Raw genomic sequence first — 13,500 nt, forward strand, 5'->3', positions numbered from 1 at the left:
GGAAATATAATTATAGCGGACCATTAAAAGATACTTTTTTTGGGGGGATAAAATAAAAAATATCCTTAAATATGTTTATATTTGCAATTATATTCAAGCTATAGCATTTTTATTTGTGTGTGTATGTGTGTGTAATCCAGTTACAGTCTTCATCTGTCTTCTCTGTTGTGACGTTTATCCATGTGGAAAAATATAGGCCGGGACTGTTTTGTCCATCGGGAATTGATTGGATCATTTTTATCATTGTTGTTTGCTTATTGCTTCATAGTTTTCCACCACAAAATAAAAAGGTTGCAATTCTGATTTTATGGCTTTTTTCAGAATTGTGAGTTATAAAGATATAGACTATAAAAGATTGTAAAAAAATAAGTTATAGAAAAGAAAATGTCATAGAAATGCGTTTCATCTAACAAATCTTCCTTTTTTCCCTCAGAATTGCAAGATATAAACTCAGAATTGCGGAATAAAGACTAAAAAGACTAGATAAAAAAAAAGACTATATAAAATAAATAATAAAGTAATAAAGACTAAAAAGACTAAATAAAAAAAGTGCAAAAATAAGTTGTATAACAAAAAACGTCATAGATAAACATACATTTTTTGGGTGTATGTTTGGGTGTATGACAACATACATAATGGGTGGTGATGGCGCAGTGGATAAGACACATGCCTTTGGTGTGAGAGACCCGGGTTTGAATCCACTGTGAGACACCAATGTGTCCCTGAGCAAGACACTTAACCCCTAGTTGCTCCAGAGGCGTGCGACCTCTGTCATATATAGCAATTGTAAGTCGCTTTGCGTCAGGTAAATGTAAATTTTTAAAAAAACGTTTTACCCCTTAGAATTGCGAGATATAGACTCGCAATTCTTAGAAAAAAAAAGTCATAATTGTCAGATGCTATTTTTTATTCCATGATGAAAACAAACAAAACAGAATTGTGAGACGTAAATGCAGAATTCTCCGAAAAAAGTCAAAATTGCTAAATGCAAATTCAGATTTCAGAAACAAGGTCAGATGTAAACTCGCAATTAAAATTTTATAACTTGCAACAGTAAGAAAGAATCTGAGGAAAAAAGTCAGAATTGTAAGAAAAATAAAGTTGCAATTTTTTTATTCCATGGTGGAATCAAACAAAACAGAATTGTGACGTAAACACAGAATTCTCAGAAAAAAGGTCAAAGAAGTAAACTCACAGTTACAAGATTATAACTTGCAACAGTGAGAAATAATATCGCAATTCTGAGAAAAAAGTCTGAATTTTTTTATTTAAACACAATTTGGAGGAAAAATGGCAATTGTTGATTAGCTTGTATCAAGGTCTGTTAGTCTGACATTGCAGAAATTGGACTGGCACGATTTCAGTTGATCTACTGAGGAGTTTTGGGGATATTTTAATAATACAAATTAGCTAGTGATTTAGTTTGAAAAGCTTTTAAAGTGCATGTAAGTTCCACTAATTTACAAATATCGCTGATTGATGTTAGAACAACTGAAGGTATTCCTGGGAGACAGCAGTTGTCTTATGTCTGTTATGAAGTGAGGTCAAATAGATAAAAGTGCATGGCAAGGTCAGAGCCTTCAGGTCCTGCTACATTTAGGGCTGTTGTATCCAAACATTTCCAGAGGTCTTCTGATCTGAAGTCCTAAGCGTCAGTCCTTGTTGCAGGCTTTGATGTGCTTTTATTTTTAAGACAGAAAATGGGCTCAACATCACAGAAACCATCAAGTAGACATCGAGTAAGTTTTATATTATAACCATATATTAATATTAAACCATAATCCTAAGATATTATTAAAATATGTGTTATATGAACCTGCACTGATTTATATATTAATTTTAAGAAGCTTATTAATTCTGGTGTAGTTGTCACCTGAAAAAAAAAAAAAAAAAAATTCAGTGCTTAAAGTGTAGGTCAAATATTTGAAGTAAGACATTCTCAAACAAAAGATCATTGACAAACCAACCATAAAGTTTTTCAAATGTATCTTCTATTGTCCTGCATCAAACAGCTTCTTCCTGCCCTCCATTCCAGACATGGCCTCCACATTCTTACGCCAGTCAGTCACCTCTTCTTTCTGTGAGAGGAACAGGTGTAACAACAGGTATGTGTTAAAAGAGCTCAAAAATACATATGCATTACCACTCAGAATTGTATTTTTTCCCTTAAAATGTCACATGACTTACCTTCTCCTCTTCTTTCTTGACTGTCTTGAGGTTAGCTTTGAAATCCACAGACTCTTTGACCTTGGAGCCCAAAAGAGCACCAAGCATGGCATCGGCAGAGATCTTCACCCTCTTCAGTGCAGGTCTCTTCATTTTACCTCTAAGTTCGGTAATCTTGATGTTCAAATCTGCAATCTGAAGCAGACTCGTGCATTTATTATAGTGGATCAACATAAAGTGTATTTCCACTGAATCTAATAAGATAAAAGGTGGTGGTGTAGTACCTCTTTTTCATTTTTGGCCACCTTGACGGAGATGTCATACCTCTCTTCGTCTACAACATCAATCTTTTGATGGAGGTCTCTACAGAGAGCCTGAAAACAAAGTATTGTACCAAAAAAAAACGACCTTGGGAAATTACTGATGCAATTGTTAATGCTATTTTTAGCAGAGGAAATCCCTTAAACCACAATACTTTGCATTTTTTAACATGTATGTTCCCTACACATTGCACCAATTATTTAATAATAATCTTACAAATTTACTTTTTTTAAAATAAAAAACTTTTTTAATTAATAAATTAAAAAGTCATTTGCACCATCTTTATAATTATGATCTTAAAAATTAAATAAATATGAATACATAATTAAAAATACATTTAATACATATTTGTATTAATTAAAATGCTTAATTAATTAAGAGTATCATTTTTGAATTAGGTTTACCTGAAGCTCTTGAACAGACAGACCAGACAGTTGTAGAGGTGGCACTCTCTCACTCAAGGTGGTCTCTCTCTCCCTCTGCTTTTCTTCTTTTTCAGTCACAAGCATAGAAGTTGCCTTCTTCAGCAGCTTTGTCTGATGCAAAACATGTCAGAAGAAGGTATTATTAAATGCATAATCTTCAGAAATTCTATCTTCTATGTAAAACTAACAGAAGCAAATACCTTTAAGAACAACCTTCTGGATGCCGAAATCTTAGATTTGGGTCGCTGCAAGAATGAAGCAGAATTGGATTTTGTTGGGAAAAAAAAAGATTTTGCCATATGCAAAAAGTTAAAATATAATAAAATCCACTTACCTGTCTAAATTGGCAAATTTCAGTTTATGAAAAGAAATAACGGTAGGCATGTTTTAAACATGTACATTTACACCAAGATGTAGATATTAACAACTTAAAAGACCGAATACTTACGACATTGTGAGCTTTTAAGTACTTCCTTTTTATGAGTAATCTGGTGTCAATCACTAGTCAAAATCTGAAATATAAAGATTGGTGACTGATAAGCACAATTAGTATTACTAAAATTCACTTCATAAGCAGTATTTTGGGAGTACATGACACTTTAACATACACTTTTTAGCACCCATTCTCAACATCACACACAAATCCATTTCCGATGGATAAACCAGATTTAGAAAATGTCAGTTGTTTCTCCTTGACAGCAGTGAGATTAAATGAGGCCTTTATTATGCTTTGGCTTCAGAAGAGATCTCAACAATGTAACCAGCCATGTCTCAACAAAGCTTTTAAAGATTGAATTATCTGTGCTATGCTATGCATTAATTTGATGTCAGCAGTTATATCTCATGGGCAATTTTTAGAGCAATTAAATGCATTGGTTTTACAGTTAACCGTGCCAAATAGTGCAATAGTTCATACCTGTTCCTCCAAAGACCACTCCAAGGCAATGAGAGTGTGACAATGTCAGTGCACAAGAAAACCCAGGCAAATTGTATGGCCTCTTTGGCCTCCTCTGAGTGGCTCACTAAAATAGACTGAAGCCTTACACCCTGAGGCTCATTTTACTCAGCACCATCAAAACACAATTGCACACATTGTCCACTGCCAGTCACTCTTCATTTCCCATTGTTTGACCCTACAAGGCAGATAAGGCTTTTCTGAAGTTAGCCATAGCTGTATGACCTCTACTGTAAGTCTGAGAGTGATCACAGAGCCTAGTTAGCTTGAATAAAAGTTGAATAACTTCAGTCAGCAGTTTAATATGGAACAACATGAAGATATGAATCAGTGTATATGTTGTCTCTTCATGTTTTATACTCATACAATCTTGTTTACATTTCCAGAAGGTTTCCAATGGGTTTCCAAATAGTGTGAAATACAAATAAATGAGACCATTCCTGCATTTAATTTGAGTAAATATACACAAAGCATGTGGTAACTTAAAACCAGTTATGCACTTGCAAGGTATACAACCAAGTGTAGCAATGCATTTCAAGGACAGCGTTTGTTTTGCAAGGGAACTGCACAGTGACACAACGTGTTTCTTTGTCGCATGGAGTCATTTAATTTTGGAATGCCATTACATTGCAATTTTTACTTTCTGTAGCATAGAAAGTGTTACAATATCTGACATCATTTTATTCCTAAACATCATTATTTCACAACATTGTATTCAATTCATTTCCAGTCTGATTATAATTCTCATGCGTATTATTATTCATATTTAACATTTCATACACAAAATATCAAATTTGGTTTCAGACGCATTGAAACACATCATCTGTCCACAAATTGCAGCAAAGGACAACTGGTAAAGACAAACAAAGTGCTAAGATCACCTACTAAAAACACTTAAACCTATGCACATTATAAACAGTTTTTGTATGTTTAATTGACATTATTATCAAATTTGTACAGTTTGGATTTTCTGGCTTCCAACCATTTATGTTAGAAGCCTTCTCATCTCTTGTCACAGAGTCTGAGATGTAAAAAAACAATGTCAATCTTGAATTAACAAACTTGGTAGGTAAATGTTCTGGATGTCAAGTGACAAGTTTACTTTGTAACGCTTTTATTGTGCAGCATTAAACAGCTTCTTCCTGCCCTCCATTCCAGACATGGCCTCCACATTCTTACGCCAGTCAGTCACCTCTTCTTTCTATAAATGGGACAAATATAAATATAGGTTAAAATGAGATTTGATTTATTTAAATGATGAATAAATTTATGCCAAAAGACTAAATCATAGATGAAATGCATAACCTTCTCCTCTTCTTTCTTTACTGTCTTCAGGTTGGCTTTGAAATCTGCCTTTGATGACATTTTGGATTCAGTCAGTGCATCGAGCTTGGCATCGTTTGACTTCTTAACTCTCTTCAGTTTGGTTCGTTGCTTTGTACCCTTCATTTCCCAAATCTTCTGGGTCAAGGACTGGATCTGAAATGGACCACAATGATGGTAACTATTGAATCAATTGTTTTGATGTCAGTTTTGTATTTATTCATTTGAGAGCAGTGTTGTAAAAGTAATTACTGAAAAAAATCAGTAATTGAAATAAAGCTTAAATAAAATCAATATAAATATTAGATAAAAAAAAAAACTTAAACTTTAAAAACTTAAAAACCATAAAAACTTAAAGCTGCAGTCCATATGTTTTGCCTCTTTGTCGCCATCTCTGTTTGAAAACCTGGAATTGCAGCTCTGTGTGGAATTATCTTCCATGCGTGGGATGTGCTCTGGCACGGCTCCAGCGCGGATGAATCTAATGTTTTGAGGAGTATGTGTGTCAGTCTGTCAGTCACCGCATCGTTGTGGATACTTAGGAATCACATATTCTAGCCTACGTCTTGGAATATATGACCCAAATAAGAATTTTCACCTTATATTGTCATCTGAACAAGTAACAAGTCTGCCTCGTTTGTTCTGACCAACTGAGGAAAAAACCATTACAATAAATCGCGCTACCAATGGTAATTAAATCTAACGATCGGTTAGCTCATATCACATCTAACCGTGCAAATTATTATTATTGTTATACTTTATTCTCAAATTAATATTAACAACATCAGCATTGCGTGACTATGAGTATATTGTGTAGTGTGTAGATTTCCGTTTCTGTACAGTCTAATCTAATTGTCATGCCATTCGAATTTCATATTAAGAAATTCCTTTAACCCAAAAAGCAAATTATGCTCCCTTCGAACTTTGTCTTTGTCTTTAAAATACAAATCTTATGTAATCTCAGGCTATCTGTAATCAGAAGCACATTTTAAACTGGAATATAATTTAATTTCATTCACATGTGTTTCATAAACACATAATCCTTTCTGGATTACAATCCGCCATCAAAATGATAAATTTAATTATTCTAGCTGCTGTGAGAAAAGGCTATAAACGATCCGTCACCTGCAGGATCCTCACATGCGATAGCCTACTAGCTGGGACAACTTCTTTATGTTTACAGACGTAATGATGCAGTGCCATGCTCAAATTTCCCGCAAAAACCTACCCGTACCACTCAAATTAGAAAACATTATTATAAAATAACCATTGTGAATCGGGCTAAAGTAAGAAGATAGTTTTGAACACTGGCTGGTTATGTACTTGCAAAAATATTGATTTCGGATCATTTTTAACCTAAAAAAGTTATGGACTGCAGCTTTCAATTAGAACTGTTGCCTCCACAACTAACTGAAATAAATAATTAAAAGATTCAAAAAATAATAATAATAATAATAATAATAATTGGCAAAAGTACAAAAACTACAACTAACATCAACTAAAATTAAAATAATATAAAAAATATAAAAAAGTAAAAGCTCATTTAAAATATTCATAAATACTGTAAGAGTATATAAATAATACAAAAATATCTGTTTGATAGACACTGTGCAGGTACTTAATAATTTTCATGTTCCCTAGGATTCAAACCCAGAACCTTATCATTGTTGGTGTCACTACAACAGTGAGGTTATGGGTTCAAATCCCAGTTAGAATACTAACTTAATGACATGCTTTATTTACTAGAACAACATTTATTCATCAATAAACTACTACTTAATCTTTTGTTTGTCTTTGTAAAAGACAATGCTTTGATGGTCACAAAGCATCACAAAACCATTACCTCTTTTTCATTTTTAGCCACTTTCATTTCAAGATCGTATCGAACCTCATCAACAACATCAATCTTGCGGTGAAGCTCTTTGCAAAGTTCCTGAAAAAAAAAAACATTGAAGACATTCATGAATATACTGCATATTTATATCGGCATGTTGCTTGTGCAGAAATGTTTATTCAAGAAAATACCTGGAGCTCCTGTGCCGACAGACCAGATAGTTTGAGAGGAGGAACCCTCTCATTAAGAGCCTCATCTCGCTCTCTTTTATTCTGCTCTTTTTCAGCTGCCAGCATAGACGTGGCCTTCTTCAATAATTTGCTCTGCAACATAACAGCACTGATGTGACTATAAAGCTCCAGAAGATTAGCACATAGCGCAGCACACTGCTAAAACAGCCAGCCGTTTCGTCATGGATTCTAGTCTTGCCTTTCATTACATACATCACATTTGGGGGCAGTCATGGCCTAATGGATAGCGAGTTGGACTTGTAACCCAAAGGGCACGGGTACAAGTCTCAGGTCTGACAGGAATTGTCGGTGGTGGGAGTGAATAACCAACTCTCTCTCCACCTTCAATACTTCACCGAACCCCCTACTGTTCCCCAGGCCGCCGCAGCATTGGCTGCCCACTGCTCCAGGTGTGTGTGTGTGTGTGTGAGATCAAAATCCGAGTATGGGTCACTGCATTTATTTATTTTTTTTAAATGTATTCTTGTGATGCAAAACTGAATTTTCAGCGTTTTCATGATCCTTCAGAAATCATTCTAATATGCCGATTTGCTGAAACATATCTTGTTATGGTTGAAAACAGTTGTGCTGCTTAATATTTTTGCGAAAAACTAATATGAAATTTTTCATATGAAATTTAGATATTTGGTAATATTATAAATGTCTTTACTGTCACCTTTGATAAATTGAAAGCATCCTTGCTGAATAAAATTATTATGTTATTCATATTAATATGAATTAATTTCTTTAGAAAATAACTTATTAAACAGTGGATTTTATTAAAAAACAAACAGACAACTTACTTTTAAGAGCAGCCGCCTTGTGGCAGTATACTTAGATTTTTTCTGAAAAACAATACAAGTCATATTTAATCTCTGCAATTATTTTGGAATAATTTATGAATTACGGTATATCTTCCCAAAACTTACCGGTCTACAACGACGAAGCACAGAGCAACGCCATAAGAAAAAAAAAAGAAACACCAAAATACATTAACAAAAGAGATCAATAGATCCATGCTACAATTTTAATAATAATAAGGCTGTCAAAGTATACTCACCCTTCAGACATGGTTTTTTCTCTGTATAGACGCTGAAAAGGAAAATGTTTTATAGTTGTAAAATAATTTAAAAACACATATAAAGTGTTTATAAAGACATTACATATGTGATCACATATCTTGCATTAAATGGAAAAGGCAGTCCATGAATGTGATCCTAAATGTCTTTCAGGTGATGATATCATTCAGTGTGTATGAATCTGTGCGTCAGATTTGCGTTGCTAGGAAACATTCATACAGTCCACACATAGAACATAGTCTGGAAAGTTGACGAATGGCAAGTATTTGAAAGGCGGAGGAGTCACAATGTAGAGGAAAATTTCATTTGGGGCCCTCGTATCAAAGAAGACTGTTTATATAAAGCCCTGGTGCCAAGCACTCTATCCGTACCTATTCATTGCATTCGTGCCTATTGTGCTGATAAATCACATGCTTGTTAGTGTTCCCAGCCTGGCTAAATTTGAACATTGCTGCCATTCTTTCATATGGCCCAGTTTCAAGTTCTAGCCTTGAATTCCCTACACTCGACGCTAATGCTTTCATACGGATCCTGGCTAGAACTCAGGTTTTGGAAAAGATAGCTGTTATTTCGAACTAAATTGTCAGGATATTTTGAGTGTTTTGCTAAAAAGTAAAACAATGCACTGTTAAATTTTGTAATGCATTTTATTTCTAACCCCACCCCCAACATTAACTTCTTGGTAGCCAGAACTCAATTTTTGGAAAAGATAGCTTTTATGTGCAACTAAATTATCTGAGTATAATGAGGAAACATGTTAAATGATGTTCAAAGTTTTATGGTTTTGATTTCCAAAAAAGCAACATACAACTTGTGTATGGCTAACTCATACTTAAAAATTTAGTAATGCAAATTTAGTACGTTCAGAGTTCAGCCGCTTCAAGTTAAGAGGTGTTTTCATGTTCATTTTTCACCATAGCGAATTATACATCTTTTATTTTATTTTTTTACTTTTGAGTGCTTAAGTGCAAGATAAACCATCTGAGAACAGGTTTCATGGTCTAATTGGTTCTGCGAGCCAAATCTCTGGCTAAGTCAAGAACGTTGGATCTTGTATCCACACTTCTCCATGTCTAAGCTAGCCGTACAGTAACAGCTACAGTACAGTATTTCACAACATACATTCCTTAAAGTTGGCACAAGCGGCTTGTTACGGAAATATATGGCTCAGTGTTTGCTAATCCCTGCGGGGAGCCGCAGTCGTGACACGGGAGAATGTAGGATGTACATGCATGCATCAAACACACATCTATCCTCCTACAGTGAAGGTGTGAATATGATTATCTATGAATGTCCTGCCGTAAATTTACGAGCGATAAACAGACCATACAAAACAAATCCCCTCAAATGTTTAGCAATAAACCCAATATTCTTAAGTATTTATGACAACATGTATGGGTCCATTAAACTTGGTGTAAATATGCTGTGAATGCTTGCAGGACTTACCTTGAACTAGGAGGCGATCAGAGCAGGATGAGTTGTGTGGTGCCGTCGAAGAAGAATAAACGTTATATGCTTTTCGTGATGGATTTATGTGTTGAATCCTGCGTGTGAATGGCTCACTAAAATAGACCCCCGTTACATCCCTTGTACTCACGTGTGCAAATATCCGGCCAATTTGTTCCCCACCTTCTTCAATGGCAATTGCACAGAACGGGGTGTGTATGTCCTCCAGGACAGGGACATGCACATTTCCAAATGACACACACTAGTGCAGGGGTCATGCACTTAATTCTTTCTCTGTTGTACTAGGAGTAGCAACTTGCAATCAGGCTTATTATGGTTAACTTAAACTAAAACGATTCAAAATACATTTTTGTTTGTTTTGTTTAAGCTGAAAAAAATATTTGATTAAAAAACTTTTTTTAAAATGTTGCTTTGGCAACTTATTGAAATAAATGTAAGTTAATCCACTCCACTTATTAACTTGAAATACATATAAATGAAAAAATACAATAAACTAGAAATAAATACAAATTAAAAGTGAACTAAAACTGAAATAAAAACAAAATAAATGTTGATAGTTTTATTTAAAAAGAGCTCAAACTAATAAAAATGGCAAAAAGCACATATTTATTACAAAATTGCTAAAACTTAAAATAATATTAAAATGAAAATTGAAAAATAAATTCCTAAAACCTATAATAGTACATAAATAATACTAAAATAACGCTGCTAATGAACATTTTAAAGATTAATTTACAGATACATTCATTTTGACTTGTGTGATAAAACAAACACTTCTGCATTAGGATACAATTAAACTGATAACACTTTACAATAAGGTCATTTCATTGCACTGTAACTTTGTAAATTCATAAAATAACCTTATTTTGATGACATATATGATTTGTTTACTCCGCAATTGTAATAAAATGTTCTCCTCATAAATGCTAAAGTTAACTGGTCCTTTCATTAACCTGCATGCTTGTGTTTGAGGACCATAAAAACAGAGTTCTTCAAGGCTATAGAGCCCACATGTCGTGTAAATGGGGTGAGGGCAGACAGTAACTCATGTGTACTTGTTTAGAAGGGACTGACAGCACCGTTCTAAAAGTCTGAAGGTTTTAATTATAATTCAAATAAGGTCGATTAATTATAGTGCACTTAAATCTCATTCTAGGCCACAAAAAGCAACTTACGTGAACATAATGGCAAAACGCTCAATGATAATGTGATGTAGTATTTTTATGAGATTTGATTAAAGTGATGCTGACCTTTGTGTTTTGATATGTCATGTAGACCCAGCATGTGATTAATTACAGCTTCCAGTGATGAAACTGTGCCATGAGCTTTTACTGTGTGACAGAATGAGACGGGGGGTTTGCAAGCGCTTCTCAAATCCTCTGCTGACTGCTGGCATGTAGTGGTAGTTATCAATGTCAGCAGACCTTGTGAAGTCATTTTAGTGGAGGTTTGCTGTGTAATGAAAGTGTGATATGCAATGAAAACTACCATGATTCTGTTGGGTGTGTTTAAAGTCTCTGGCTGATGGTGTTACAATTTTGTATGAAAATAAATTTTACTAGAATGTAGGACACAACTGCTGTTTGAAGAGATATAGAAAGTAAATATATATTGCTCATATATTGATCCAAATTACGCTGTTAATTATTCTTTGAACTGACATGAGCCCTCTAGTGGTTATGAGGTTATTTTTATTTTGCCCGTATTTTGCCTTTTAGATGATTTGCTGGTCATTTGATGTTGTGAAAAATTATTTATTAGTCTTTATAGTTCTTTTATACTATCATTCAAAGGTTTTGTGTGTGTGTGTTTGAAAGAATGATGCTCTAATGCTCACCAAAGCTGCATTCATTTGATCAAAACTATACAGTTGAAGCAGTAATATTGTGAAATTATATTACAGTTTAACTGTTTTCTATTTTAATATATTTTAATATGCAAAGCTGAATTTTCATCAGCCATTACACTCTTAAAATGATTCAGAGACCTGTTACCACAACTTAAATAAATGCATGGTTGCAAGTAAAAATTTGTAATTTATTAATTTAATTAAACCTTTTAAGTTGCAAGCATTATTTTGTAGAGTTCAGGTGACATAATAATGTTGATCGTTACATCGTTACTTTTAAACTCAAATTAATACGTTAATTGAAAGTTGATTTGTTAACTTTGGAAACTGGGTAAAATTTCTAATTTCTAGTTCCCAGCATGCTTTGCATCTGACTTGATAAGGAGAGTAAATGTTGAAATGGGAAAGTGAAGGGAAAAACATGCTAGTCTTTAATGCTGTCATGTTAGACATTTAAAATAGTTTCTGTTGTGTTGAAGTCTTTGTGGTTATCATTATGCTGAAGAGTAAAAATGTGTGTTTATGTTACATATATATAATATTATGAATGGATTTGTTTAAATGTAAACTTTGCTTGTTAAAATAGTTTTCTGGTGAAGTATAACCTAAATTGATCTAGTCCTGTGTATCAGTGGTAGAAATTGAAACAAGTAGGTCAGCTTACATCTCAAAACCAAATCAGAACTCAGAACGAATCTCCAAGTCCTCAGATAAAGTCCTTATCTTGTGCTCTCCAGGCGTACATGCCAAGTGGAAGTCCATGTGCGGTGAGCACAAAGTGAGACTGAAGGAGGATGAACATTCACCCATAGGAGACATGCTCACGCCGGCTCTGAGCCTCATCATACCGGATTTTGTTCATGCTTCATCTTTCCACAAGTACATGGTGGCTTATTTTGAAGACGTGTGCAATGAGGATGACGTTCCAGCACCATTCAACGTTGTGGTGAAGTACAAACTCATGAAGCACTTTGAAGAACTTTACTTCTGGATACTAGACAAGGAAAAACATGAGCCGGGACGGATTAAGTGCATTGAAGGCATTAGGGAGAATGATTACTTCAACTGTCCATCAGGACGAGGACTTCGGGATGCTATTGAAGCTTTTAAAAATTACCAGCTGAACAATCCAAATTGGTTTGAAATGGAGCTTTTGGACACTGATGATGAAGAAGAAGAAGAAGAAGAAGAAGAAGAAACCATCTTGAGTCAACGTTTCCTATATACAGACATTAAATATAGCTCTGTGACTGAATGCAATCAGCTGTTTGAAGAGCATAAAGCTCATACATTTGTCGATATGATTAAGTATCAGAATGATGAACATGTTTTAAAGTTTTCCATCGCAGAGACAGCCATAATACTGAGCGAGAATTCTTCAGTTCTTACCACAGATGTGCATTACAGTGGCTCAGTACAGAGCAGCAATACAGCTATTGATGTAAAAGGTTTACCAGCAACTAAACCTGTGGCACAACGCTTACAGGCTCTGTGAAAATGTCTGATTTCTGCTTGACATCATCAGTCTACCGTACACTTCTATTCTGTTATATATAATAATTTTCTTTCTTCTTTATATTTTGTATTAATCTTTGTTGTTTCTATATAGTTATAAGTTCACTTCATTTAATTTGATTCTACACAATCATGCTAATTTGTTTACTTGCACAGTAAAAAAATTAAATGGCATCTTATAAACACAAAAAAACATGTTTATGCGAGATAACTCAATTTGCTGGCAACTTTATCAGATTATTTTGCTATGACAAGGCCAGCACATCATACAATAATTATTTTGGGAGCTTTTTCCTTATTCTCAAATGTATAGGCAAGATTTATATTTGTCTACTA

General features: G+C 34.2%; 3 protein-coding genes across 3 annotated transcripts; 1 reads left to right on the plus strand and 2 right to left on the minus strand.

Moving 5' to 3' along the window:
- Positions 1-892: 892 nt before the first annotated feature.
- LOC306867111 (troponin I, slow skeletal muscle-like) lies at positions 893-3,872 on the minus strand. The gene is made up of 8 exons (XM_079412635.1): positions 3,829-3,872; positions 3,357-3,424; positions 3,113-3,157; positions 2,892-3,023; positions 2,451-2,540; positions 2,188-2,361; positions 1,968-2,078; positions 893-1,873 (listed from the first exon to the last, which is right to left on the minus strand). Exons 4-7 carry the CDS (start codon positions 2,994-2,996, stop codon positions 1,992-1,994), a joined length of 456 nt encoding a protein of 151 aa, XP_079268761.1. The 5' UTR covers positions 2,997-3,023; positions 3,113-3,157; positions 3,357-3,424; positions 3,829-3,872; the 3' UTR covers positions 893-1,873; positions 1,968-1,991.
- A 585-nt stretch (positions 3,873-4,457) lies between these two features.
- Positions 4,458-9,890, minus strand: LOC306867112 (troponin I, cardiac muscle-like). Its single transcript, XM_079412636.1, has 7 exons — positions 9,780-9,890; positions 8,315-8,346; positions 8,058-8,099; positions 7,216-7,347; positions 7,034-7,123; positions 5,173-5,346; positions 4,458-5,068 (listed from the first exon to the last, which is right to left on the minus strand). The coding sequence occupies exons 4-7, from the start codon at positions 7,318-7,320 to the stop codon at positions 4,982-4,984; spliced, it is 456 nt and encodes a 151-aa protein (XP_079268762.1). The 5' UTR covers positions 7,321-7,347; positions 8,058-8,099; positions 8,315-8,346; positions 9,780-9,890; the 3' UTR covers positions 4,458-4,981.
- A 921-nt stretch (positions 9,891-10,811) lies between these two features.
- On the plus strand, positions 10,812-13,144 carry LOC306867001 (interleukin-17 receptor A-like; the record flags this gene model as incomplete). The annotated part of the gene is made up of 2 exons (XM_079412471.1): positions 10,812-10,827; positions 12,282-13,144. 2 exons carry the CDS (start codon positions 10,812-10,814, stop codon positions 13,142-13,144), a joined length of 879 nt encoding a protein of 292 aa, XP_079268597.1.
- Positions 13,145-13,500: the final 356 nt, after the last annotated feature.

The sequence above is a fragment of the Barbus barbus genome (genome assembly GCF_936440315.1).
Source record: "Barbus barbus genome assembly, chromosome: 48".
Lineage (NCBI taxonomy): Eukaryota > Metazoa > Chordata > Actinopteri > Cypriniformes > Cyprinidae > Barbus > Barbus barbus.